The following is a 26,162-nucleotide window of genomic DNA, read 5'->3' on the forward strand; positions in this document are numbered from 1 at the left end:
GTTGACCAGCAATTTCTCATTTTTACAACAAAAATGACAAAACTATTTTTTTTAGGGACCACATCACATTTGAAGTGACTGAGGGGTCTATATGACAGAAAATACCAAAAAGTGACACCAATCTAAAAACTGCACCCCTCAAGGTGCTCAAAACCACATTCACCAATTTTATTAACCCTTCAGGTACTTCACAGAAACTGAAGCAATGTTGAAGGAAAAAAAAGAAAATTTTTGGAAATGTGGAAGAAAAAAAATTAACATTTAACTTTTTTCACAAAATTTTTTACTTTAGACACATTTTTTTTTATTTTCACAAGGGTAATAGGAGAAAATGGACCTCAAAATTTGTTGTGCAATTTCTCCTGAGCATGCCAATACCCAATAGGTGAAGGAAAACCACTGTTTGGGAGCACAGCAGGGCTCGGAAGGGAAGGAGGGTCATCTGACTTTTTGAATGCAAAATTTGCTAGAATCATTAGCAGATTCCATGTCACATTTGAAGGGCCCCTGATGTGCTTCGACAGTGGAAACCCCCCACAAGTGACACCATTTTGGAAACTAGACCCAACGATGAACTTATCTAGATGTGTGGTGAGCACCTTGAACCCCTAGGTGCTTCACTGAAGTTTATAACGTTGAGCTGTGAAAATTAAAAATCAAATTTTTTCCTCAAAAAATTTTGTTTTAGCCCCCAATATTTTATTTTCACAAGGTTAACAGGAGAAAATGGACCCCAAAATTTGTTGTTCAATTTCTCTTGAGTACACCATATGTGGTCAAAAACTACTTTTGAAGCACAGTGCAAAGCTCAGAAGGTAAGAAGCGCCATATTGGAGTTCAGATTTTGCTGGACTAGTTTGAGGGTGCCATGTCACATTGGTAGAGCCCCTAAGGTGCCAGAACAGCAGAACCCCCATAAGTGACCCCATTTTACAAACTACATCTCTCAATGAATTAATCTAGGGGTGCAGTGATCATATTGACATTACAGGTGTGTCACACAGAATTTTATACCATTGGGCAGTGAAAAAAAAATAATTACATTTTGACTGCCAAAATTTTGTTTTAGCGCCAGATTTTACATTTTCACACTGGGAAATGGGTAAAATGATACCCCTTTGGGAATTTATCTACAGGCGATTTTGACTCCATGGGTGTTTTCCAGAAACAAGCAGCAGTGGATGTTGCTGAGTGAAAATTGCAAACTGTCACTAGTACAGTGTAGTGTAGTCACTAGTACAGTGTAGTGCCCAGCTCGTGCTTCTGGAGACATGCATCTGTAAATTAGGCGAGCCACCATCGCTACAGAAATGCCAAACATGTGGATGCTAAATGTGGTTTAGGCACACTATCGATGTCAGAAAAAAAGGGGCATTTGAATTTGGGAGTGCAGAATTTGAATTCTTTTGGACGGGGGAGAAGAAGGAGCCATAGCGCTTTTCCAGAGATTTTGTACTATCAGTAACGTGGAAGCATCCTATATTTCTGTTAACAGATGATGGATGTGAGTGGAGACTTTATTTTTTGTGGACTGAGTTGAAGCTTTAATTGGTAACATTTTACATACTGTAATGTTTGGGATCACATTTATTGCTCTACACTGAGCACTTATATCTGGGTTTCCATCTAAATCGCGAGTCAGATGAAACCCACGAGGGATCCATTCATTAGAATGAAGCAGCAGAGTTACTCTGGACTCCGTCTGGCCTCTGTACAGCGGTGTCCTTCTTTTCAGAAGTGCACAAACCTGTGGCGGACCGCGCTTTTACGCACGCCTAATAAAAAGACGGACATCACCGGATCATAGGCCAGATGGCTTCCACAGTGCCTCCATCTGCCTCATTATAGGGAATCTTCCGGCGGGGGTTCCGTCTGAATCACGTATTTCAGAGATATCCCAGTGTAAATGCTCAGCGTAGAGCGCAGGATAAATGTGAGCTGAGCCATACTGCGATCTTTGGTAGACAGAATCAACAAATCAACAGCAGGTGAAGTATTGGTTTCATTTATTTTTTACACCGTTCCTCATGCGGTATAAGTGATTAGATGACTTAATTCTTCGGGTCGCTGCGATTACAGCGATACCAGATTTATATCGGGTTTTTATGTTTGGCTGCTGTCACACACTAAAAGACGCTTTTTATTGCAAAAATAAGTTTTTGCATCCCCATATTTAGATAGCTATAATTTTTCCATATTTCGCCTGACAGAGTTAAGTGAAGGTTTGCTATTTTGTGGAACGAGTTAACAATTTTATTGGTACCATTTTCGGGCATATGACATTTTTTGATCGCTTTCTATTCAGATTTTTGGAAGGCTGAATGAACAAAAATCAGCAATTCAGGAATTGTTTTTGGAAGTTTTTTTTATGCCTTTCCGCGTGTGGTAAAATTGATAAGGCAGCTTTATTCTTCGGGTCAGTACGATTACAGCGATGCCACATTTATATTATTTTTATATTTTGGAGCTTTTACAAAAAAACTAATTTTATAGAAAAAAATAATTATTTTTGCAACGCCTCATTCTGAGAGCTATAACTTTATTTGTCCGCTGACGGAGCTGTATGGTGGCTTGATTTTTGCGGGAAAAGATGACATATTCAGAGATACCATTTTTATTTACATTTGTCTTTTTGATTGCGTTTTATTCGGTGTTATGATGATAAAGCATCGTTTTCTGCCTCGTTTTTTTTTGCGCTGTTCACTCAAGGGGTTAACTAGTAGTGCAGTTTAATAGGTCGGGTCGTTCCGGATGCGGAGATACCAAAAATGTGTAATTTTTTTATTTTATTTTTTTACATAAATGTATTTATTGATTAATATTTTTTATTTTTTTTTGTCCTTTACTTTGTGACTTTTTTTCCACAACTTTTAATAACTTTTTTCTTACATTGTCCCACGATGGGGCATCATATTTCCGTGCCTTGATTGCTGATCTAATACTCTGCAATGCTTTTGCATCGCAAGCAGGGAGGAGGCATGTCAGCTCCTGTTCTGAGCAGGAGCTTACAGACCACCGTCCCTGGGTAACCCCGCGGCCATCTTTCAGACCATCTGCACAACGTGATCACAATCACGTGTGCCAATGGGAGCAGAGAGGGAGCTCCCTCCCTCTGCGATGCCCATCAATGTCGCTGTCACTATTGACAGTGGCATCAGAGGGGTTAAACGTCCGTGATTGTTGCTAGCACCAATCGTGGGCGTTGCTGCAGGGTCTCAGCTCTCATATACAGCTGACACCCACATTTGATCACGGCGGCGCTCAGCATGAGCCTGCGCGATCGTGAAGCAGTATATGCACGGCGGTTTGCGGGAACGCAGCTCCCGCAGCGCCGTACATATACGACACATGTCGGGAACAGATTAAAGAGAACCTGTCAGCAGGGATATACATATTAAACTAAAGGTATTGCCATCATGGAGCTCGCATACTGATTTTATACATATTTTCAGTGAAGAAATCCATAGCCTGGTTTTTATAAAATCATCATTATAAGTTATAGACTCTGTGCATCGGGACGGGCATGCGGGTAGCGTCTTCAGCTTTGCCATGGCCCATCTGCTGTTTATGTTCTTCTTTATTTAAATTCCGAACTGGCGCCGTCCTAGCCGCAGGCGGCGCTTGCGCAGGTTAACCTCTTGATGGGCTTCAATAAAATGATGCCGTCACCGCGCATGCGCAGATTGATTTTCTGGCAGTCTTCAGGAAAATGGCGCCGGAGGCGGTGCATGTGCAGACTGAGATCTCGGCTTAATGACCTCTATTCCAGCCTCCATTGAAATCTTGCTCTGCACCATGATAGCCTTTGGGAGGGGTGATGTGTGGTCAGTGCCTTCATGCAAAGGGAGCTGCCAGCAGTAGATCCTGCTGATTTGCCTGCCAAGTGCATTTAGCATGGCAGAACTTCTCTCAGACTACGATTAATAACCTCACTGAGAACATGCCAAGACATGTAAGTTCGTGTATTTCTGCACATGGCTCTCACATTTGATACTGAATAAATTGAAATTTTAAATTACTTCATCATTTGTATATAGTTAACCCCTTACTTACCGGGGACGTATTAGTACGCATATTTGCGATCCCCCCGTTCAGTGAGGGGTGCTGCGCTGAGCCCTCACTGAACGGAGCACATGTCGGCTGATTCTTACAGCTGACATGTTCCCGCAACAGCCGCGGGTGGAATCGCGATCCACCCGCGGCTGTTAACATGTTAAATGCTGCTGTCAATCTCCGACAGCAGCATTTAACGCGCGCTTCCGGGTAGCGCGTCATAAGCCCCGCCCACCGGCGACCCCGTCACGTGATCGCGGGTCGCCGATGGGCGTGCATGACAACCCAGGGTCTGCAGCAGACGCCTGTGGTTGTCATGATCTTGTCGCTATGAGCGCCACCTAGTGGTCGGCGCTCATAGCACAGGACCATTTCTGCTGCATGCAGGGGACCTGCTCGTCCCCTGTATGTAGCAGAGGCGATCGGATAGTTGCTGCTTCTAGTCTCCTATGGAGACTATAGAAGCATGCAAAAAGTAAAAAAAAAAAGTTTTTAAAAATATAAAAAAAAAAATAAAAAAATATAAAAGTTTAAATCACCCCCCTTTCGCCCCATTCAAAATAAAACATATAAAAAAAAAAACCACATACACATATTTGGTATTGCCGCGTTCAGAATCGCCCGATCTATCAATATAAAAAAAGAATTAATCCGATCGGTAAACGGCGTAACGAGAAAAAAATTCTAAACGCCAGAATTACGTTTTTTGGTCGCCGCAAAATTGCAATAAAATGCAATAACAGGCGATTAAAACATCGGATCTACCCCAAATATTATCAATAAAAACGTCAGCCCGGCGCGCAAAAAATAAGCCCTCACCCAGCCCCAGATCCCGAAAAATGGAGACGCTACGGGTCTTAGAAAATGGCGCTATTTTTTAATTTTTTTTTTTACCAAATTTTGGAATTTTTTTTCACCACTTAAATATAAAAGAACCTATACATGTTTGGTGTCTATGAACTCATAATGACCTGTAGAATAAGAAGGGCAGGTCAGTTTTAGCATTCAGTGAACGTGGTAAAAAAAATAAATAAAAAACAACTGTGGTATTGCACTTTTTTTGCAATTTTACCGCACTTGGAATTTTTTTCCCGTTTTCCTGTACAGGATATGGTAAAACTAGTAATGGCGTTGAAAAGTACAACTCGTCCCGCAAAAAATAAGCCCTCACATGGCCATATTGACCAAAAAATAAAAACGCTATGGCTCTGGGAACAACGGGAGCAAAAACGAAAATGCAAAAACGAAAAATGCTCCGGGGCTTAAGATGTATATCCATCCTGTAATTTCCACAATTCCATACCTATTCCTTTTTAATGATGCAATCTCTATGCTGAGGAGTGTATAATGTGTAAAATATATATTATACACAGTATGTATGTACACTACCGTTCAAAAGTTTGGGGTCACCCAGACAATTTTGTGTTTTCCATGAAAACTCATACTTTTATTTATCAAATGAGCTGCAAAATGATTAGAAAATATAGTCCAGACATTGACAAGGTTAGAAATAATGATTTTTATTTGAAAGAATAATTTTCTCCTTCAAACTTTGCTTTTGTGAAAGAATGCTCCCTTTGCAGCAATTACAGCATTGCAGACCTGGCATTCTAGCTGTTAATTTGCTGAGGTAATCTTGAGAAATTTCCCCCCATGCTTCCTGAAGCCCCTCCCACAAGTTGGATTGGCTTGACGGGCACTTTTTGCGCACCATACGGTCAAGCTGCTCCCACAACAGCTCAATGGGGTTGAGATCTGGTGACTGCGCTGGTCATTCCGTTACAGATAGAATACCAGCTGCCTGCTTCTAGTTCACGCATAATTTGGAGGTGTGCTTTGAGTCATTGTCCTGTTGTAGGATGAAATTGGCTCCAATCGAGCGCTGTCCACAGGGTATGGCATGGCATTGCAAAATGGAGTGATAGCCTTCCTTATTCAAAATCCCATTTACCTTGTAGAAATCTCCCACTTTACCAGCACCAAAGCAATCCCAGACCATCACATTACCTCCACCATGCTTGACAGATGGCGTCAGGCACTCTTCCAGCATCTTTTCAGTTGTTCTGCGCCTCACAAATGTTCTTCTGTGTGATCCAAACACCTCAAACTTTGATTCGTCTGTCCATAAAACTTTTTTCCACTCTTCCTCTGTCCAATGTCTGTGTTCTTTTGCGAATATTAATCTTTTCCTTTTATTAGCCAGTCTCAGATATGGCTTTTTCTTTGCCACTTTGCCCCGAAGGCCAGTATCACGGAGTCGCCTCTTCACTGTAGACGTTGACACTGGCATTTTGTGTGTACTATTTAATGAAGCTGCCAGTTGAGGAGCTGTGAGGCGTCGATTTCTTAAACTAGAGACTCTAATGTACTTGTCTTGTTGCTCAGTTGTGCAGCGGGGCCTCCCACTTCTCTTTCTACTCTGGTTAGAGCCTGTTTGTGCTCTCCTCTGAAGGGAGTAGAACACACCGTTGTAGGAAATCTTCAGTTTCTTGGCAATTTCTCGCATGGAATAGCCTTCATTTCTAAGAACAAGAATAGACTGTCGAGTTTCATATGAAAGTTCTCTTTTTCTGGCCATTTTGAGAGTTTCATAGAGCAAACAAATGTAATGCTTCAGATTCTCAACTAGCTCAAAGGAAGGTCAATTTTATAGCTTCTCAAATCAGCTAAACCGTTTTCAGCTGGGCTAACATACTTGTGCAAGGGTTTTCTAAACATCCATTAGCCTTCTTACACAGTTAGCAAACACAATGTACCATTAAAACACTGGAGTGGTGGTTGTTGGAAATGGGCCTCTATACACCTATGTAGATATTGCAATAAAAACAAGACGTTTGCAGCTAGAACAGTCATTTACCACATTAACAATGTATAGAGTGTATTTCTGATTCATTTAATATTAGCTTCATTGAAAAAAATTTGCTTTTCTTTAAAAAATAATGACATTTCTAAATGACCCCAAACTTTTGAACGGTAGTGGACGTATGTATATATATATATATATATATATATATATATATATATATATATATATATATATATATATATATATACACACACACACACATACACCAATTGTTGTATACAGCACAGTACTGAGCAAACGTTTGCAAAATAGAAGATTTAATAGTTTATTAACAAAATGTGAAGTAAGTGAACAAAGAAGAAATCAAAATCAAATATTTGGTGTCATGCCTTTTGCCTTCAAAGCAGCATCAAAGCATTAACTTTTCTAAGTACACTTGCACATAGCTTTTGAAGAAACTCAGAAAATAGGTTGTTCATAACATAACATCATAACATCTTGGAGAACTAACTATAGATCTTCTGTGGATGTAGGCTTGCGCAAATCTTTCTTCTCTTCATGTGAATCCAACAGGATATTGAGGTCAAGGCTCTGTAGGGAGCCATATCATCACTTCCAGGACTCCTTGTTTTTCTTCATGCTGAAGGTAGTTCTTAATGACACTGACTATATGATTGGGGTTATTGGCTTGCTGCAGAATAAAGTAGGCGCCAATAAGATGCCTTCCTGATGGTATTGCATGATAGATAAACATCTGCCTGTAATTATTAGCATTGAAGAAACCATTAATCCTGACCAAATTCCCAACTCCATTTGCCGAAATGCAGACTCAAACTTTCAAGGATCCTCCACCGTGATTCACTCTTGCCTGCAGATATATTTTGACTCATAAGGCCAGAACACCTGCTGCCATTATTTTTTCTCTACAGTTCTTATGTTTTTGTGCATAGTTGAGTTACTTGGCCTTATTTCCATGTCAAAGGAATAGTTTTTAGAAATATTTCTTCCATGAAGACCATTTCTGGCCAGATTTCTCGGAACATTAGATGGGTGTACTTTTGTGCTACCAGTTTCTTCCAGGTCTAAGCTACGGGCACTGCTGGACATCTTCCAATATTGAATGGAAACAAGCATGGTGCTGCACTGCGTTTCTTTGGCCAATCACTGTGTTTATGGTCATGAAGTTTGGCCATTTCTAGGTGTCCTGAATGAAGAGAAATACAGTCAGATCACGTATCCATTATGCAACACCATCAGGGAGGAATCTGATTGGCTGTATGTTTGGGGTCGTTGTCCTACTGTAGAATATACTTGGAGTCAATGTCATTAAGATATATTTTCAGAGTAAAGAAGTACGAGGAGTCCTGAAAGTGATGATATGGCCCCCACAGAGCCCTGATCTCAACATCAAAATTGTCTAGAATTACATAAAAAAACAAAAGGATTTGTGCAAGCCTACATCCACAGAAGATTACCAACAATGTCCAAATAATTATGTTTATGGCACCTCATACAACAATAGTTAAACCTATTTTCCAGCTATGAGAAATAACCAGAAAACACCGAAAAGATCCATAGAGTATTAAAAGCAAATTTTTTTTTCACCATATATAAAACCATTAAAATATTGCTATTAGGGAATGCCTCAATAAAGGGGAAATTGAAATAACCTGACAATAAGGAAAATGTTCAATGATTAATATGTTGTAAAGGATCGTCCCCTTATAAGGGGTATAAAAATGTTAATAAGGTCATATCTATATATAATGAAGTTTTGTGACTCACCTATAGAAGTGGACTTATATTATGAGTAGCATGTAAAGCTATCCATTACCCATAGGTGGTATGATGATGTATTAAGAAAGGTTTTTATAACCATTTTATCTTAAATGGGTTGTCCACTACTAGTAATAACTGGCCATTCTATTTTTATGTTGAAAATAAGCATCTTTGTAAATACCTTGCGTTGCTCTTACTGCCTGTGAGTGGCGCTATCGCTGGCCACTCACAGGCATCACGGGATCCCCGGCTGCAGACGGCTTTGACATCCGCTGAAGTCACGTCATGTTCCGGATGCAGTCGGGGGTCTCTCTCTGCTGCGTTCCACGATGGATGCTGGGCTGTGGGCGGGGTTACCCCGCGTGTCACACTCCGCATTCACCACGCTCTTTCCCAATGGTGAGCGCGCAGTGGATGCTGGGTGTGGTGTGCGGGGTAACCCCGCCCACAGCCCAGCATCCATCATGGAACGCAGCAGAGAGAGACCTCAGGCTGCATCCGGAACATGACGCGACATCAGCGGATGTCAAAGCCGGCAGCAGCCAGTGATAGCGCCGCTCACAGGCAGTAACAGTAGCAGAAGGTATTTACAAAGAAACTTCTTTTCAACATAAAAATAGATTGGCCATTTATTAAGAGTAGTGGACAACTCCTTTAAGTAAATTGAGAAGGGGAAATAGAAAAACAAACATGAAGCACATAGTGACACAACATGTAATTCCCCCGTAAATACTGATAAGTATAAATCAATCATGACTTACCTGATAAGGATATGATAGCCATGGTGTAGAAAGAGTCCGGTGTGGTGTCCCCACACCCCGACACACGTTTTGCCTAGCTTATTCCAGGGGCGTTACGCCTTGGCTATTATATCTTTATGAGGTAACCCATCATTGATGTATTCATTGATAAAATTAAAACTATTAACACTTCTATTTTTGAAAGCATTCTTACTTTGCAGAACTTTGTCTACCTCGGCCTAAAACTTTTGTACAATACTATACATACACTCCTCAACATTGAAATTGCACATATATGCGCTCACATATTATACAGTGGGAACAGAAAGTATTCAGACCCCTTTAAATTTTTCACTCTTTGTTTCATTGTAGCCATTTTGGAAATTCTAAAACGTTCATTTTTTTTTCTCATTAATGTACAATCTGTACCCCCCCCATCTTGACTGAAAAAAACAGAAATGTAGAAATTTTTGCAAATTTATTAAAAAAAGAAAAACTGAAATATCACATGGTCATAAGTATTCAGACCCTTTACTCAGACACTCATATTTAAGTCACATGCTGTCCATTTCCTTGTGGTCCTCCTTGAGATGGTTCTACTCCTTCATTGGAGTCCAGCTGTGTTTAATTAAACTGATAGGACTTGATTTGGAAAGGCACACACCTGTCTATATAAGACCTCACAGCTCACAGTGCATGTCAGACCAAATCAGAATCATGAGCTCAAAAGGAACTGCCCAAGGAGCTCAGAGGCAAAATTGTGGCAAGGCACAGATCTGGCCAAGGTTATAAAAGAATTTCTGCATTACTCAAGGTTCTTAAGAGCACAGTGGCCTCCATAATCCTTAAATGGAAGAAGTTTGGGACCACCAGAAGTCTTCCTAGACCTAGCCGTCCAGCCAAACTGAGCAATCGTGGGAGAAGAGCCTTGGTGAGAGAGGTAAAGAAGAACCCCAAGATCACTGTGGCTGAGCTCCAGAGATGCAGTAGGGAGATGGGAGAAAGTTCCACAAATCAACTATCACTGTACCCCTCCACCAGTCGAGACTTTATGGCAGAGTGGCCCAAAGGAAACCTCTCCTCAGTGCAAGACATATGAAAGCCCGCATAGAGTTTGCTCAAAAACACATGAAGGACTCCCAGACTATGAGAAATAAGATTCTCTGGCCTGATGAGACGAAAATATAACTTTTTGGTGATAATTCTAAGTGGTATATGTGGAGAAAACCAGGCAGTGCTCATCACCTGCCCAATAAAATCCCAACAGTGAAACATGGTGGTGGCAGCATCATGCTATGGGGGTTTTTCAGCTGCAGGGACAGGACGACTGGTTGCAACTGAAGGAAACATGAATGCGGCCAAGTACAGAGATATCCTGGATGAAAACCTCTTCCAGAGTGCTCTAGACCTCAGACTTGGCCAAAGGTTCACCTTCCAACAAGACAATGACCCTAAGCACACAGCTAAAATAACAAAGGAGCGGCTTCAGAACAACACTGTGACCATTCTTGCCTGGCCCAGCCAGAGCACTGACCTAAACCCAATTGAGCATCTCTGGAGAGACCTGAAAATGGCTGTCCACCAACATTCACCATCCAACCTAACGGAACTGGAGAGGATCTGCAAGGAAGAATGGCAGAGGATCCCCAAATCCAGGTGTGAAAAACTTGTTGCATCATTACCAAGAAGACTCATGGCTGTACTAGCTCAAAAGGGTGCTTCTACTCAATACTGAGCAAAGGGTCTGAATACTTATGACCATGTGATATTTCAGTTTTTCTTTTTTAATAAATTTGCAAAAATTTCTACATTTCTCGTTTTTTTCTGTCAAGATGGGGTACAGAGTGTACTTTAATGAGGAAAAAAATGAACTTTTTAGAATTTACTAAATGGCTGCAATGAAACAAAGAGTGACATTTTTAAAGGGGTCTGAGTACTTTCCGTACGCACTGTACTGTATATACATGCTGTGCTTTACTCTGCAATCTCTTATGAACAACCAGCCTGGACTTTGGGACCATGTCTCCTTAGAATACAGCAGGCAGAACTGCTAATCTCAAGATGGCTGCTGTCATGAACGGTGATTCTTTCCCATCATAATTCCAGTAATTTGGTCATTGTTCTTCTGATCGTCTTACAATAATATTAATATTGAAAAAAGGTAGGGGGGGCCTTCAAAAGTTTGCTATGAGGCCCAGCCTTTTTAGTTACACCCCTGAGAAAAAGGCTAAAGTGCTTCAAGTATTTTCTGTAAATTAAAAACACCGTCATTTTTGGTACATGGTAATGTTGTGCATGATTGTATTTAAAATATATTCAAAGAAGACACTCTAATAGGCCAAAGTTAGTCACATTAACCACTCCATTTCCTTTCACCACTGAAATCTTAATTATCGTAGTATAAAATATTTTCTTTCCTAATTTCTGTTGTCTAAACCTGGTATTGTGTGTGGGAGAATAGAAAGCTGAGAAATGGCAGTCTAAAGAGAGTTTGTGCGAATAATTAAGCTTGTTTTTAGTGGTTCAGAAGAAAATATTTTGAGCTGTTCTGGCATAGGACACATACAGTGCAGCATATTTCCTTATATTGGCTGTCCAAGGCGCCCGCTGGTTATGGTGTATGAAGTTGTGATCAGCATGCCCATCAGAATGCAGGGTGAAGGGATACGGATGGCCCAGGCTCTCTAACTTGTTTGACTAAATGTCAGTGTTGTGCAGTACTGTAATGCATTGGGGGCTAATCTGCACCTTCATAACTCTATGAAAGCTACTCCTGATTGACATCTTTAGCAGTCGGTGGCCTCATATCTAAATCCTGTAAAATATTCAGAGAAAAAGTAAATTTGTGAAAGAGGCTAGAAATCCATTAATTGAATTATACAAGTTTTAAATCTTTACTAATATCCAAAAATAGACATCACAAATGGAAAATCATATATAAAACATAAAAAATGGTAGAGCAGAGCTAATATTCATGCCTAAGAGAACAGTGAGGAGAAACTACTAATGCCGCTCTATTGATGCATATGTCACCTGTATAAAGACGCACATCCTGCAGTATATCCTCTATTTTGTCCCCTGTATACATAGCCCCATCTTGCAGTATATCTCTCGTCTAAGTTACCAGCACACAGGCACACCGCTGCTTCCTGGAATGAGCGCTCTGCACTGTGATATACGAGGCTCCACCCCTTTTCGTGACAGCTCTGATGCAGAAATTTCCAAAAGTACAGCTACAGTATTAGGCCAAAAATTTTAGGCAGGTGTGGAAGGAATGCTGCAAAGTAAGAATGCTTGTAAAAAAAGAAAAAAGTTAATGGTTTTTATCAATTAACACAATGCAAAGTGAACGGACAAAAGAGAAATCTAAATTAAATCAATATTTGGTGTGACCACTCTATGCCTTCAAAACAGCATCAAAGCATCAATTTTTCTAGGTACACTTGTATACAATTTTGAAGGAACGCTATGGGGGTTGTTCCAAACAGATTGGAAAACTAACCACAGATCTTCTGTAGATAAAGGCTTATGCAAATCCTTCTGACTTCATGTAATCCCACACAGATTCAATGACGTTGAGGTCAGGGCTCAGTTGAAGTTAGTTCTTAATGACATTGGCTGTATGTATGGGGTCACTGTCCTGTTGCAGAATAAATTAAGAGACAATCAGACGCTTCCAGATGGTATTGCATGATGGTTAAGTATCTGTCTGTATGTATCCGCATCGAGGACTGTAGACGCAGTAATTGGTCAAGGAAACTTAGTGCAGCAGATGAAAGACACATCATGCTTATTTCCCTCTGAAACCAGAAGATGTCAAGCAGTGCCATCCGCTCATAACTGACAGCAAGCAGAGTGACCCAGCTACAGCCATCTACTGTTTGGAGCAGTTAGTTCTCCAAGATGTTTGGAACAACCTCCCTGAAGAGTTTTTTCAAAAACTGTGTGCAAGTGTACCTTAAAGAACTCAGGCTTTTATTCTGTTTTGATGGCAAAGGGTGGTCACATGAAATATTGACTTGATTAGTTTTCTCTTTTGTTCATTCACTTTGCATTTTGCAATTTGATAAAAATATACTAATAAAAGTTTCTATTTTTTAAATCTTTCTTACTTTGCAACATTTTTTCTACACCAGCCTAAATCTTTTGCACATTATTGTATGCTGGCAGGAAGCCAGCCGAGGAAGACTACACTGTGAATGTTCAACCAGGAACAGCTGAACTACAACAGGGCAGTGCCAATAGCAATTAAAGGGTAGAGAGAGCCTGGGTGGGCATCCTTAAAGGGGTTGTGCACTACTCGGACAACCACTTCTAAATCCTTATGTTTGCCCCCCAGTTAAATTATAACATTTATGTTCACTTCTGGTGCTGGCACTGTTCCAGCGGTGTCGGTACTGGCTTTCTCATTGTTACAGCACACGATCCCTGCGGCCAATCAGTGCCCGCTTCACTCTCCCTGCCTTTGGACATATCACATATATCCAGAGGAAGTGAGAGAACAGCAGCAGTAATGTGTGACATCACTCCGTCCACTTCTATGGGGGCAGTAGCGTAATGTGTGACACTGCACCGTCCACTTTTATGAGAGCAGTGGTGTAACGTGCATCATGCGCTGGGATTGAATATGCAGTGTATCACGTGCTGGGATTTTAATGCAGGTCTCTGCGGGCTGTATCACGCATGACGGGCATTAGATACACGGCTCTGGGTTGCATCACGCATTATGGGCATTAGATACACGACTCTGGATTGCATCACGCATGACGGGCATTAGATACACGGCTCTGGATTGCATCACGCATGATGGGCATTAGATACACAGCTCTGGGTTGCATCACGCATGATGGTCATTAGATACACGGCTCTGGGTTGCATCATGCATAAGGGGCATTAGATACACGGCTCTGGGTTGCATCACGCATGATGGTCATTAGATACACAGCTCTGGATTGCATCACGCATGATGGACACCGGATGTGACGTTGGCGGGATCCCGTAAGCGTGCCACCCGATGGTTTGCGTTCCAGATACTGGATATACCAGCCCACGTGACCGGAAGTGACATAGTGGCGTGTTGTTCAGCGCAGCAGTTTAAAGGAGACATGGTGTAGGAGGTGACAGGTGGAACCCTGGGTCTTTTGAGAGGAGGATACGGGCTGCTTGGAATGGTGGAGACCCTCAGCCCCTTTTTCAGTTTTCCCTGATGAATCTATTTTAGGAGGAAACGCGTTGGGAGCAGGATACCTCCAATATGTTTTGGTCATGAATAATAGTGTAGCGTCGGCGTCCCTGCCTCCTGCTAGGCAGGGACGCTGTTCCCCTCACCTCTCTGCTCCGTGCCCGGCGGCTTCCTCCCGCTCTGCCTGCAGCGCCCGCTCTCCCCCGGTCACTGTGCTTAGGGCGCGCGCGCGCGTGCTCCCCCTCTCTTAAAGGGGCCGCGCGCGTCGCCCTAAGGAGTCCCCGGCCAATGGCCGGAGGATCCCTCCATATATAAGGCGCCTCCTCTAAAATGGAGGTGCCCGAGCAATGTTGTTGCACTGTTCACTACTCTGCTTCAGCCCTCAGGTCCCGTTGCCAGTTACCTGCCAGTCTCCTGCCAGTTTGCTGCCTGATTCCTGCCTGTCATCCGCTTTCCTGCTTGCTAGCCTGAGGTCCGACGGTCTGCCTTCCGACACCTGTCAGTCTGTCTATGGACCAGCTTGCCCGCTCACCTGGGAGCGCTCACCTGCTACCTGCCTGATAGCCTACCTGGAGGCTCCGCCGTCACGTGCTGTGACCACCTGCCAGTCCAGAGACTCTTGCCCGCTCACCTGGGAGCGCTCATCTGCTACCTGCCTGTTAGCCTACCTAGAGGCTCCGCCGTCACGTGCTGTGACCACCTGCCAGTCCAGAGACTCTTGCCCGCTCACCTGGGAGCGCTCATCTGCTACCTGCCTGTTAGCCTACCTAGAGGCTCCGCCGTCACGTGCTGTGACCACCTGCCAGTCCAGAGACTCTTGCCCGCTCACCTGGGAGCGCTCATCTGCTACCTGCCTGTTAGCCTACCTAGAGGCTCCGCCGTCACGTGCTGTGACCACCTGCCAGTCCAGAGACTCTTGCCCGCTCACCTGGGAGTGCTCATCTGCTACCTGCCTGTTAGCCTACCTGGAGGCTCAGCCGTCACAGGTCGTACCTGCCCGTTTACCCAGAGACTGCCCCGGTCACTTGCCGTGACCTCCTGCCCGTTTACCCAGAGACTGCCCCGGTCACTTGCCGTGACCTCCTGCCCGTTTACCCAGAGACTGTCCCGGTCACTTGCTGTGACCTCCTGCCCGTTTACCCAGAGACTGTCCCGGTCACTTGCCGTGACCTCCTGCCCGCTTGCCCAGAGACTGTCCCGGTCACCTGCTGTGACCGCCTGCCTGTCTTCCCTGGTCGCCACCCGCTTCCTTACAAGGACTGCCCCCTTGTATAAGTTGCTCAGAGGTTCCGCCTCCCAGACCCGTTACAAATAGGATGACATTACACCAGGATGAATCAAGCCATGATGCACTTTAGGATTGGGTGAGATTGTTTCATTTTGCTTGGTATAACAACAACCCGAAGGATTCTTTCAGTGAGGCTTTGTTGATTTTCCCTGACATAGTCCACGGTACCTTTTTTGAATAGAGGTCATGTGGGATTTTACTGTATAGTCCATGGTACCTTTTTTGTTTAAGGGCATGTGGGATTTCATTGTATTTTCTGAGCGCATACATGGTATCTCTATATGATTATTAAAAATGTTAACCACTAGTAAGGGTAATATTTAATTGTATGATCCTCAATGCTCTGAATGAATTGACGTTGTCTTTTCTAAACCCTACATACTTAGTATTTGGCATTTTGAGGTGTGGTTTGCATGTATACACAATTATAAACTATTTATGGTAACTCAGAAGACCCAGGGTTCATTATTTGGCCCATTAGGATTTTTTTACTTAAAAGGTGAAAAAAATGTAATATATATATAATAAATGTTATATTTTAACTATCTTGCTTAAAATATCAAAAACTCACCAAAGGCTCATCGTGTGAATGTAGCCTTGTGTTTTTTTTCAGGTAGGCGTGCTGACCAAAAAAAACCTTAATTCTGGCACTCTGATTTATTTCTCATTATAGCATTTACCATCCAGGTTAATTAATTTTAGATTTTCATAGTTCAGACTTTTATTAACGTGGCGATATCATGTTTATTTTTTTTACATTTCTTTATAGTTAGTGGGGAGAAAATGGGGGTGATTTCAATTTTTTTTTACATTTTTCTTTTAAAAAAACCTTTTTTTTTTGCTTTGTTAGTCTTAGTGGACTTGAACCTGCAATTGTCCCATGCTAATACAATATATTACTGCATGTATACACATTTATAAACTATTTATGGTAATTCAGAAGACCCGGGGTTCATTATTTGGCCCATTATGGTTTTTTTACTTAACCACTTCGCACCAGAGCCCGTTTTTGCCTTCGTGACCAGGCCAATTTTTTCAATTCTGACCACTGTCACTTTATGAAGTAATTACTCTGGAACGCTTCAACATATTCCCCTGATTCTGAGATTGTTTTTTCATGACATATTGTACTTCATGATAGTGGTAAAATTTCTTCGATATAACTTGCGTTTATTTGTGAAAAAATTAGAAATTTGGCAAAAATTTTGAATATTTTGCAATTTTCAAACTTTGAATTTTCATGCCCTTAAATCAGAGAGATATGTCACACAAAATAGTTAATAAATAACATTTCCCACATGTCTACTTTACATCAGCACAATTTTGGAACCAAAATTTTTTTTTGTTAGGGAGCTATAAGGGTTAAAAGTTGACCAGCGATTTCTCATTTTTCCAACAAAATTTACAAAAACATTTTTTTAGGGACCACATCATATTTGAAGTCACTTTGAGGGGTCTTTATGACAGAAAATACCCAAAAGTGACACCATTCTAAAAACTGCACCCCTCAAGGTGCTCAAAACCACATTCAAGGACTTTATTAACCCTTCAGGTGCTTCACAGGAATTTTTGGAATGTGGAAGAAAAAAATTAACATTTAACTTTTTTCACAAAAATGTTACTTTAGACCCAATTTTATTTATTTTCACAGGGGTAACAGGAAAAAATGGACCCCAAATTTTTTTGTGCAATTTCTCTTGAGCGTGCTGATACCCCATATGTGAGGGAAAACCACTGTTTGGGCGCACTGCAGGGTTCGGAAGGGAAGGAGCGCCATTAGACTTTTTGAATGTAAAATTTGTTTGAATAATTAGCAGACGCCATGTTGCATTTGGGGAGCCCCTGATGTGCCTAAACAGTGGAAACCCCCCACAAGTGACACCATTTTGGAAACTAGACCCCTTAGGGAGCTTATCTAGATGTGTGGTGAGCACCTTGCACCCCCAGCTGCTTCACAGAAGTTTATAATATTGAGCCGTAAAAATAAAATTTTCACATTTTTCCCACAAAAAATGTTTTTCATTCCCTAATTTTGCATTATCATAAGGGTAACAGGATAAATTGCACCATGAAATTTGTTGTGCAATTTCTCCTGAGTACGCCGATACCCCATATGTGGGGGAAAACCACTGCTTTGGTGTACGGCAGGGTTCGGAAGAGAAAGGAGCGCTATGTTGGCTGGGATAGGTTGCAGACACCATGTCACATTTGAAGAGTCGCTGACATGCCGAAACAGCAGAAACCCCTACAAGTGACCCCATATTGTAAACTACACCTCTCAAGGAATTCATCTAGGGAAGTAGTGAGTATTTTTTAATTTTTAAATTTATACCATTGGGCAGTGAAAAAAGCATAATTATATTTTTACCACAAAAAAATGTTTTACCCTCAGATTTTACATTTCCACACAGGGCAATGGGTAAAAATGGTGCCGAAATGTGTCACACAATTTCCTCTAAAAGTGGCAATACCCCATATGAGGCTGTATCGTACCGCTCAGCCATATGTCGAGATCTGGGGGGGACGGAGTGCTATTTGACAATAGGAGAACAAATTATTGTAGAATAGGCATTTGGATTTGGGAGCACAAAATTTTCTGAATTTCTTTTGGGGGGCAAGGGCCATTTCGCTTTTCCAGAGCCTTTCTGCTACCAGTAACTTGGAAGTCCCTTATATTTTTAACAGATGACGGACCTGAGTGGGGACTAGCTTTTTTTGAGGACTGAGTTGAAGCTTTTATTGGGAACATTTTATGTAACATTTATCCGGCGCTCGAGGCTGAGCACTTACATCGGGGTTTCCATCTAAATTTCCAAGTGATGTAATTCAGATGAAACCCCTGCGGGATCCATTCACTGTAATGAGGCAGCAGAGTTACTCTGGACTCCGTCTGGCCTCTGTTTAGCGGTGTCCTTTTTTTCAGAAGTGCACAAAACTGTGGCCAACCGCACTTTTATGCACACCTAAAAAAACTGACACCGTGGGATCACAGGCCAGATGGTATCTACATTGGCCTATATCTGCCTCATTACAGGGAATCTTCCGTCATGGGTTCCGGCTGAATCACGTATTTCAGAGATTTACACGGAAACTCTGGTGTAAGTGCTCAGCGCAGAGCGCAGGATAAATGTGAGCAGAGCCTTACTGCGATCTTTGGGAGACATAAAAAACAAATTAGTAGCAGGTGAAGAATTGGTTTTATTTATTTTTTACGCTGTTCCTAGTGTGATATAACTGATTAGATTACTTTATTCTTCGGGTCGGTGCGATTACAGAGATACCAGATTTATATCGGGTTTTTATGACTGACAGCTGTCACATACTAAAAGACGCTTTTTTTTTTTGCAAAATCTAGTTTTTGCATCATCATATTTTGAGAGCTATAATTTTTCCATATGATCAGGCAGCGTTATTCTTCGGGTCAGTACGTTTACAGCGATACTACCCTTACTGTATTTTTTTTTATGTTTTGGCGCTTTTACACAATAAAACAATTTTATAGAAAAACATATATTTTTTTGCATTGCTTTATTCTGAGCGCTGTAACTTTTTTATTTTTCGGCTGATGGAGCTGTATGGCGGCTTTTTTTTGTGGAACAAGATGACATTTTCAGCGGTACCATTTTTATTTCTATTTTGCTTTTGATCGCATTTTTTCCACTTTTTGTTTGGCGATATGATGAAAAAGCATATTCTTTTGCTCCGTTTTTTATTTATTTTTATTACGGTGTGCACAGAAGCAGTTAATTAGTGTGACAGTTTTATAGCTCGGGTTGTTTCGGATGCGGCGATACCAAATATGTGTACTTTTTTTGGTTTTGTAAAAATATACGGATTTATTGGTTTAATATTTAATTTATTTATTTTTATTTATTTTGTGATTTTTTTTTAACAGTTTAAAAACATTTTTTTTTTTACACTTTTACTTAGTCCCTGTATGGGACATTAATTTTTATTTTTCTGATCACTGATCTCATGTAATGTAATAGACATGTATTACATTACATGAGATCTTTGCTGACTGTTTCACAGTCAGAGTCTCCTGCCTGGCTTCAGCTGCAGGCTGAGCCAGGCAGGACACCATATATGGCAGATCTGGAGGCGGTCATGTGACCTCCAGCTGCCATAGCAACCCCAGGTCCTGGAAGGTATCAGGGGTCGTCGGAGAGGTAAGTAAGACGACCCCTTCTCCTCTGTCTATCTTCTATATGCCGCGATCACTATAGATCGTGGCATATAGAACATAGCAAAGGGTTAACATCACTGGGACCTGATCCAATCAGGTCCCGATGATGTCCCCTGTCAGAGCTAACGCTCTGCACCGGAATAACAGCGCTTGCAGGACCCTGGGGGTCCTGAGTGCTGCGAGACCACCCACCATTTTTAAACGTCGGCGCTGCACAGAGCCCGGCAAGCACCGACGTTTATCTACACTGGGCGGTCGGGAACCGGTTAAAAGGTGAAATTTTTTTTAATATATAATCTAATAAATGTTATATTTTAACTATCTTGCTTAAAATTTGATTGATCTGGTGGTTACCACGATAGCTTGTTATATATTTGAGTTTTTGATATTGCAGATTTTCTCCACCCATTAAGTAGAATAGGTTACTTGCATTTTTTCGAAAAAAGCAGAATCAAAAACTCATCGTGGGAACATAGCCTAAAAGTGATCAGAACGTTACCTGTACCTCAAAATTATACCAAAGAAGACGGCAGCTCGCCACGCAAAAAAACAGGCCCTCAAACAACTCCATTGCTGAAAAAGTAAAAACATTATTGGTCTTGGAAAATGGCGACACAAAATTATTTTTATTTATTTATTTTTTTTACAAACTTCTAGATTTTTCACCACTTAAATAAAAAAATATATATTGAAGTTTGTTATTTCTGTACTCGTACTTACATAGAAAATCATGTTACCAGGTCATTTTTACTACACAATGGACACCAAAAAAACAATGTTGGAATTGCATGCTTTTCACCGTTAACCCCACTTGGATTTTCTTTTCCGTTATTCAGTATATGATATGGTCAAAAGTACAACTTGTCCTGCAAAAAAAACACCCTAATACGGCTATGTCGACGGAAAAATAACAAAACTTATGACTTTTGGAAGAAGAGGAGGAATAAATGAGAGCTCAAAATGAAAAAAATGCCCAGTACTGGAGGGTTTAAAACTTGTTTTCTCAGCAGCTATGTAGTGATGTGCATTGGACATATTTTCACAGTTGAGAAAACCTTGGTTGCATCACAAAACGTATGACCATAGGACCCCTTACTTAATGGACAGCGCCATGCCTTGCTATATATGTAAAAAAATAAAAATAAGAGTCTAAACATTGTATTTTCTGCAGGGCCACATTGATCTTGAGTTTTCCCATACATAGTTGAGAAATGATTTTTAGGTTTTCACTTTTTTTTGCTGTTTGCAATATCAACATACCTCATTTGTAGATGTCCCGTCACTAATTACTGTCACAGATGGATAGTTCTTTGCCCACTCTTTAAATTTACCGTAGTACATTTCGTTGGTCTAGACAAAAAAAACACACACAAAAAAAAAAATCAATACATTAGAAAAAAAATACATATACAGGTGCATCTCACTAAATTAGAATATCATCAAAAAGTTAATTGATTTCAGTTCTTCAATACAAAAAGTGAAACTCATATATTATATAGAGTCATTACAAACAGAGAGATCTATTTCAAGTGTTTATTTCTTTTCATGTTGATGATTATGGCTTACAGCCAATGAAAACACAAAAGTCATTATCTCAGTAAATTAAAATAATTAACAAAAAACAGCTGCAAAGGCTTCCTAAGCTTTTAAGAAGGTCCCTTAGTCTGTTTCAGTAGGCTCCACAATCATGGGGAAGACTGCTGACTTGACAGATGTCCAGAAGGCAGTCATTTATACACTCCACAAGGTCCCAGAGTTCCAATTTTCATTTGGAAATCAAGGTTCCAGAGTCTGGAGGAAGAGCGGAGAGGCACAATCCAAGCTGCTTGAGGTCTAGTGTGAAGTTTCCACAATCAGTGATGGTTTGGGGAGCCATGTCATCAGCTGGTGTAGGTCCACTGTGTTTTATCAAGACAAAAGTCAGCGCAGCCGTCTACCAGGAAATGTTAGAGCGCTTCATGCTTCCCTCTGCCGACAAGCTTTTTGGAGATGGAAACTTCATTCTCCAGCAGGACTTGGCACCTGTCCAAGTACCAATACCTGGTTTACAAACAACAGAATCACTGTGCTTGATTGGCCATAAATCACATTTAAAAGAGACTGTCGGAATATAAACACCTGTATAACTACCCTTCAGTATAATTAATCTCCACTTGAAAATATTTATATTCTCAAATATACAGTGGGTACGGAAAGTATTCAGACCCTTTTAAATTTTTCACTCTTTATTTCATTGCAGCCATTTGGTAAATTCTAAAAAGTTCAATTTTTTTCTCATTAAAGTACACTCTGCACCCCATCTTGACTGAAAAAAATAGAAATGTAGAAATTTTTGCAAATTTATTAAAAAAGAAAAACTGAAATATCACATGGTCATAAGTATTCAGACCCTTTGCTCAGTATTGAGTAGAAGCACCCTTTTGAGCTAGTACAGCCATGAGTCTTCTTGGGAAAGATGCAACAAGTTTTTCACACCTGGATTTGGGGATCCTCTGCCATTCTTCTTTGCAGATCCTCTCCAGTTCCGTCAGGTTGGATGGTGAACGTTGGTGGACAGCTATTTTCAGTACTTTCCAGAGATGCTCAATTAGGTTTAGGTCAGGGCCCTGGCTGGGCCAGTCAAGAGTTGTTCTGAAGCCACTCCTTTGTTATTTTAGCTGTGTGCTTAGGGTCATTGTCTTGTTGGAAGGTGAACCCTTGCTAAGTCTGAGGTCCAGAGCACCCTGGAAGAGGTTTTCATCCAGGATATCTCTGTACTTGGCCGCATTCATGTTTCCGTCAATTGCAACTAGTCGTCCTGTCCCTGCAGCTGAAAAACACCACCATAGCATGATGCTGCCACCACCATGTTTCACTTGGGATTGTATTGGGCAGGTGATGAGCAGTGCCTGGTTTTCTCCACACATACCGCTTAGAATTATCACAAAAAAGTTCTATCTTCATCTCATCAGACCAGAGAATCTTATTTCTCATAGTCTGGGAGTCTTTTGTGTGTATTTGAGCAAAAGCTATGCGGGCTTTCATATGTCTTGCACTGAGGAGAGGCTTCCGTCGGGCCACTCTGCCATAAAGGACCGACTGGTGGAGGGCTGCAGTGATAGTTGACTTTGTGGAACTTTCTCCCATCTCCCTACTGCATCTCTGGAGCTCAGTCACAGTGATCTTGGGGTTCTTCTTTACCTCTCTCACCAAGTCTCTTCTCCCAAGATTGCTCAGTTTGGCTGGACGGCTAGGTCTAGGAAGACTTCTGGTGGTCCCAAACTTCTTCCATTTAAGGATTATGGAGGCCACTGTGCTCTTAGGAACCTTGAGTAATGCAGAAATTCTTTTATAACCTTGGCCAGATCTGTGTCTTGCCACAATTCTGTGTCTGAGCTCCTTCGGCAGTTCCTTTGAGCTCATGATTCTCATTTGGTCTGACATGCACTGTGAACTGTGAGGTCTTATATAGACAGGTGTGTGCCTTTCCAAATCAAGTCCTATTAGTTTAATTAAACACAGCTGGACTCCAATGAAGAAGTAGAACCATCTCAAGGAGGATCACAAGGAAATGGACAGCATGTGACTTAAATATGAGTGTGTGAGCAAAGGGTCTGAATACTTATGACCATGTGATATTTCAGTTTTTCTTTTTTAATAAATTTGCAAACATTTCTACATTTCTGTTTTTTTCAGTCAAGATGGGGTGCAATGAAACAAAGAGTGAAAAATTTAAAGGGGTCTGAATACTTTCCGTACCCACTGTAGTTAGGAAAAAAATAATGAACAACAATGCACTAAACAAAGTTGCACTCACAGATTAAATTGGTTGTCTTGGAACGTAAGCCCCCATACACATTAGACTAAAGTTTGCCAAACCAGCTAGATGGCAGCGTTCTGCTATGATCCAGCCTGCCATCTCAATGTAGCAGAGCTGGAGCCATCATGGGAACCATGGAAAGGTAAGGATGAGGTTGGTTAATTATTTTACTTTTATTGCAGGAGATATGGGATTCAGCTGGATTGGGCGATATGGTAAGTAGAGTTTAATTTAGAATATTAAAGTATTGTGTGTTTATTTCAATTAAAAGATTTTATTCTGGGTGTTGGTGTTTTATTTTACATTTCACCTTCACTATGGGGTCAGTAATGGGGGCGTCTTATAGACGCCTCCCCATTAATAACCTGGGCTTGAAGTCAGCTAGCATTATAAGCTGACATCAACCCCAGCCCTATTACCCCACTGCCACCATTACAGGGCAGTGGGAAGAGCGAGGCTAAGTGCCAGAATTGGCACATCCTATGGATGCGCCATTTCTGGGGCGGCTGAGGGCTGGTGTTTCTAGCCTGGGAGGGGGCCAATATTCATGGCACCCTTTCAGGGCTATTAATATCAGCCCCCAGCTGTCTGCTTAACCTTTGCTAGCTATCAAAATAGGGGGACCCCACGTCATTTTTTTTGGGTCCCCCATTTTAATAGCTAGTAAAAGCTAGGTATTCAGCTGGGGGCTGATATTAGTAGCCTGGGAAGCTCTGTGGGTATTATCCCCTTCCCAGGCTTCAAACATCTGCCCCAGCCGTCTGCTTAACCTCCGCTAGAGACTAAAATTACGGGGAACCCCACGCCAATTTTTTTTTTAATAAATCCTTTATTTTAACACTAAATGACAAGTACAGTAATCAACACTATCACTGTACTTCTTATATATGTGACTGACATGTTTCTATCTATCTAATCTATGTGTGATGCTCTATTCTTTCTGTTCTAAATTGTCGGGTACCAATGTATGCTGCTGATGAATTGCCGGCTTTTCATGTTTCACTGTGAGCACTGTTCCCATCGATTTGGGCAATCACTGTAAGGCCACAACCAACATGGCTGCGGCATTACAGTGAGTGGCAGGCAATCCCTGCATGTTGATTGACCCTCTAAATAGCGCCAAACATGCAGGGAGGGGACCCGAGCATCGCGCAAATACTCGGCGAGCTCCGAGCGTACTGAGATGCTCGGGCGAGTACCGAAAAGTGGCGAGCATGCTCGCTCATCACTAATTATTATACGACCTTTGCTGCTGCTATTTTATCTGAGCTCGATACCTATGGACAACTCCTCATTTCTGCCTTAGAGTCCTTTTACATCGGCAGACAAACTGCATGAAATGAGAATGGGTGATATGGGAAGTCGATTGGTGTTTAATTTTCATGTAGTAATGGCTGTGACATCAGGACAACCTGTTCCTTGGTTTCCCAAACATCAAATGTTGCCAACATTATCATGGCAAATGGTGCACCAAAAGATTCATGTAAGGCACCCATGTATCACATCACAATAAGTTTACTTAAAAGTTTAAAAGGGGTTGTTCACTAGTGGACAAACACATGTTAAATGCTACAGTGCCCCAAATGAAATAAAAGCAACGTGTAAGAGGATAAACATACACTACCATTCAAAAGTTTGGGGTCACCCAGACAATTTTGTGTTTTCCATGAAAACTCATACTTTTATTTATCAAATGAGTTGCAAAATGATTAGAAAATATAGTCCAGACATTGACAACAACAGCTCAATGGGGTTGAGATCTGGTGACTGCGCTGGCCACTCCATCACAGATAAAATACCAGCTGCCTGCTTCTTCCCTAAATAGTTCATGCATAATTTGGAGGTGTGCTTTGGGTCATTGTCTTGTTGTAGGATGAAATTGGCTCCAATCAAGCGCTGTCCACAGGGTATGGCATGGAGTTTAAAAATGGAGTGATAGCCTTCCTTATTCAAAATCCCATTTACCTTGTACAAATCTCCCACTTTACCAGCACCAAAGCAACCCCAGACCATCACATTACCTCCACCATGTTTGACAGATGACGTCAGGCACTGTTCCAGCATCTTTTCAGTTGTTCTGCGTCTCACAAATGTTCTTCTGTGTGATCCAAACACCTCAAACTTTGATTCGTCTGTCCATAAAACTTTTTTCCCATCTTCCTCTGTCTAATGTCTGTGTTCTTTTGCCCTAACTTATTTCCTTTTATTAGCCAGTCTCAGAAATGTCTTTTTCTTTGCCACTTTGCCCTGAAGGCCAGCATCCCGGAGTCGCCTCTTCACTGTAGACGTTGACACTGGCGTTTCGCATGTACTATTTAATGAAGCTGCT

At 41.5% G+C, this 26,162-nt stretch overlaps 1 protein-coding gene across 1 annotated transcript in view; it reads right to left on the reverse strand.

Annotated features, from left to right (window-relative positions):
• The window catches only part of LOC141162100 (glucose-1-phosphate thymidylyltransferase-like), a 203,416-nt gene that overhangs the window by 146,487 nt on the left and 30,767 nt on the right, over positions 1-26,162 (reverse strand). Inside the window, exon 3 of the mRNA XM_073647841.1 lies at positions 21,295-21,384. Coding sequence (XP_073503942.1) covers positions 21,295-21,384 — 90 coding nt within the window. The remainder of the gene's footprint in view (positions 1-21,294; positions 21,385-26,162) is intronic.

The sequence above is a fragment of the Phyllobates terribilis genome, unplaced genomic scaffold (genome assembly GCF_046119375.1).
Source record: "Phyllobates terribilis strain yellow unplaced genomic scaffold, ASM4611937v1 Scaffold_9__5_contigs__length_417890890, whole genome shotgun sequence".
NCBI classification, from domain to species: Eukaryota; Metazoa; Chordata; class Amphibia; order Anura; family Dendrobatidae; genus Phyllobates; species Phyllobates terribilis.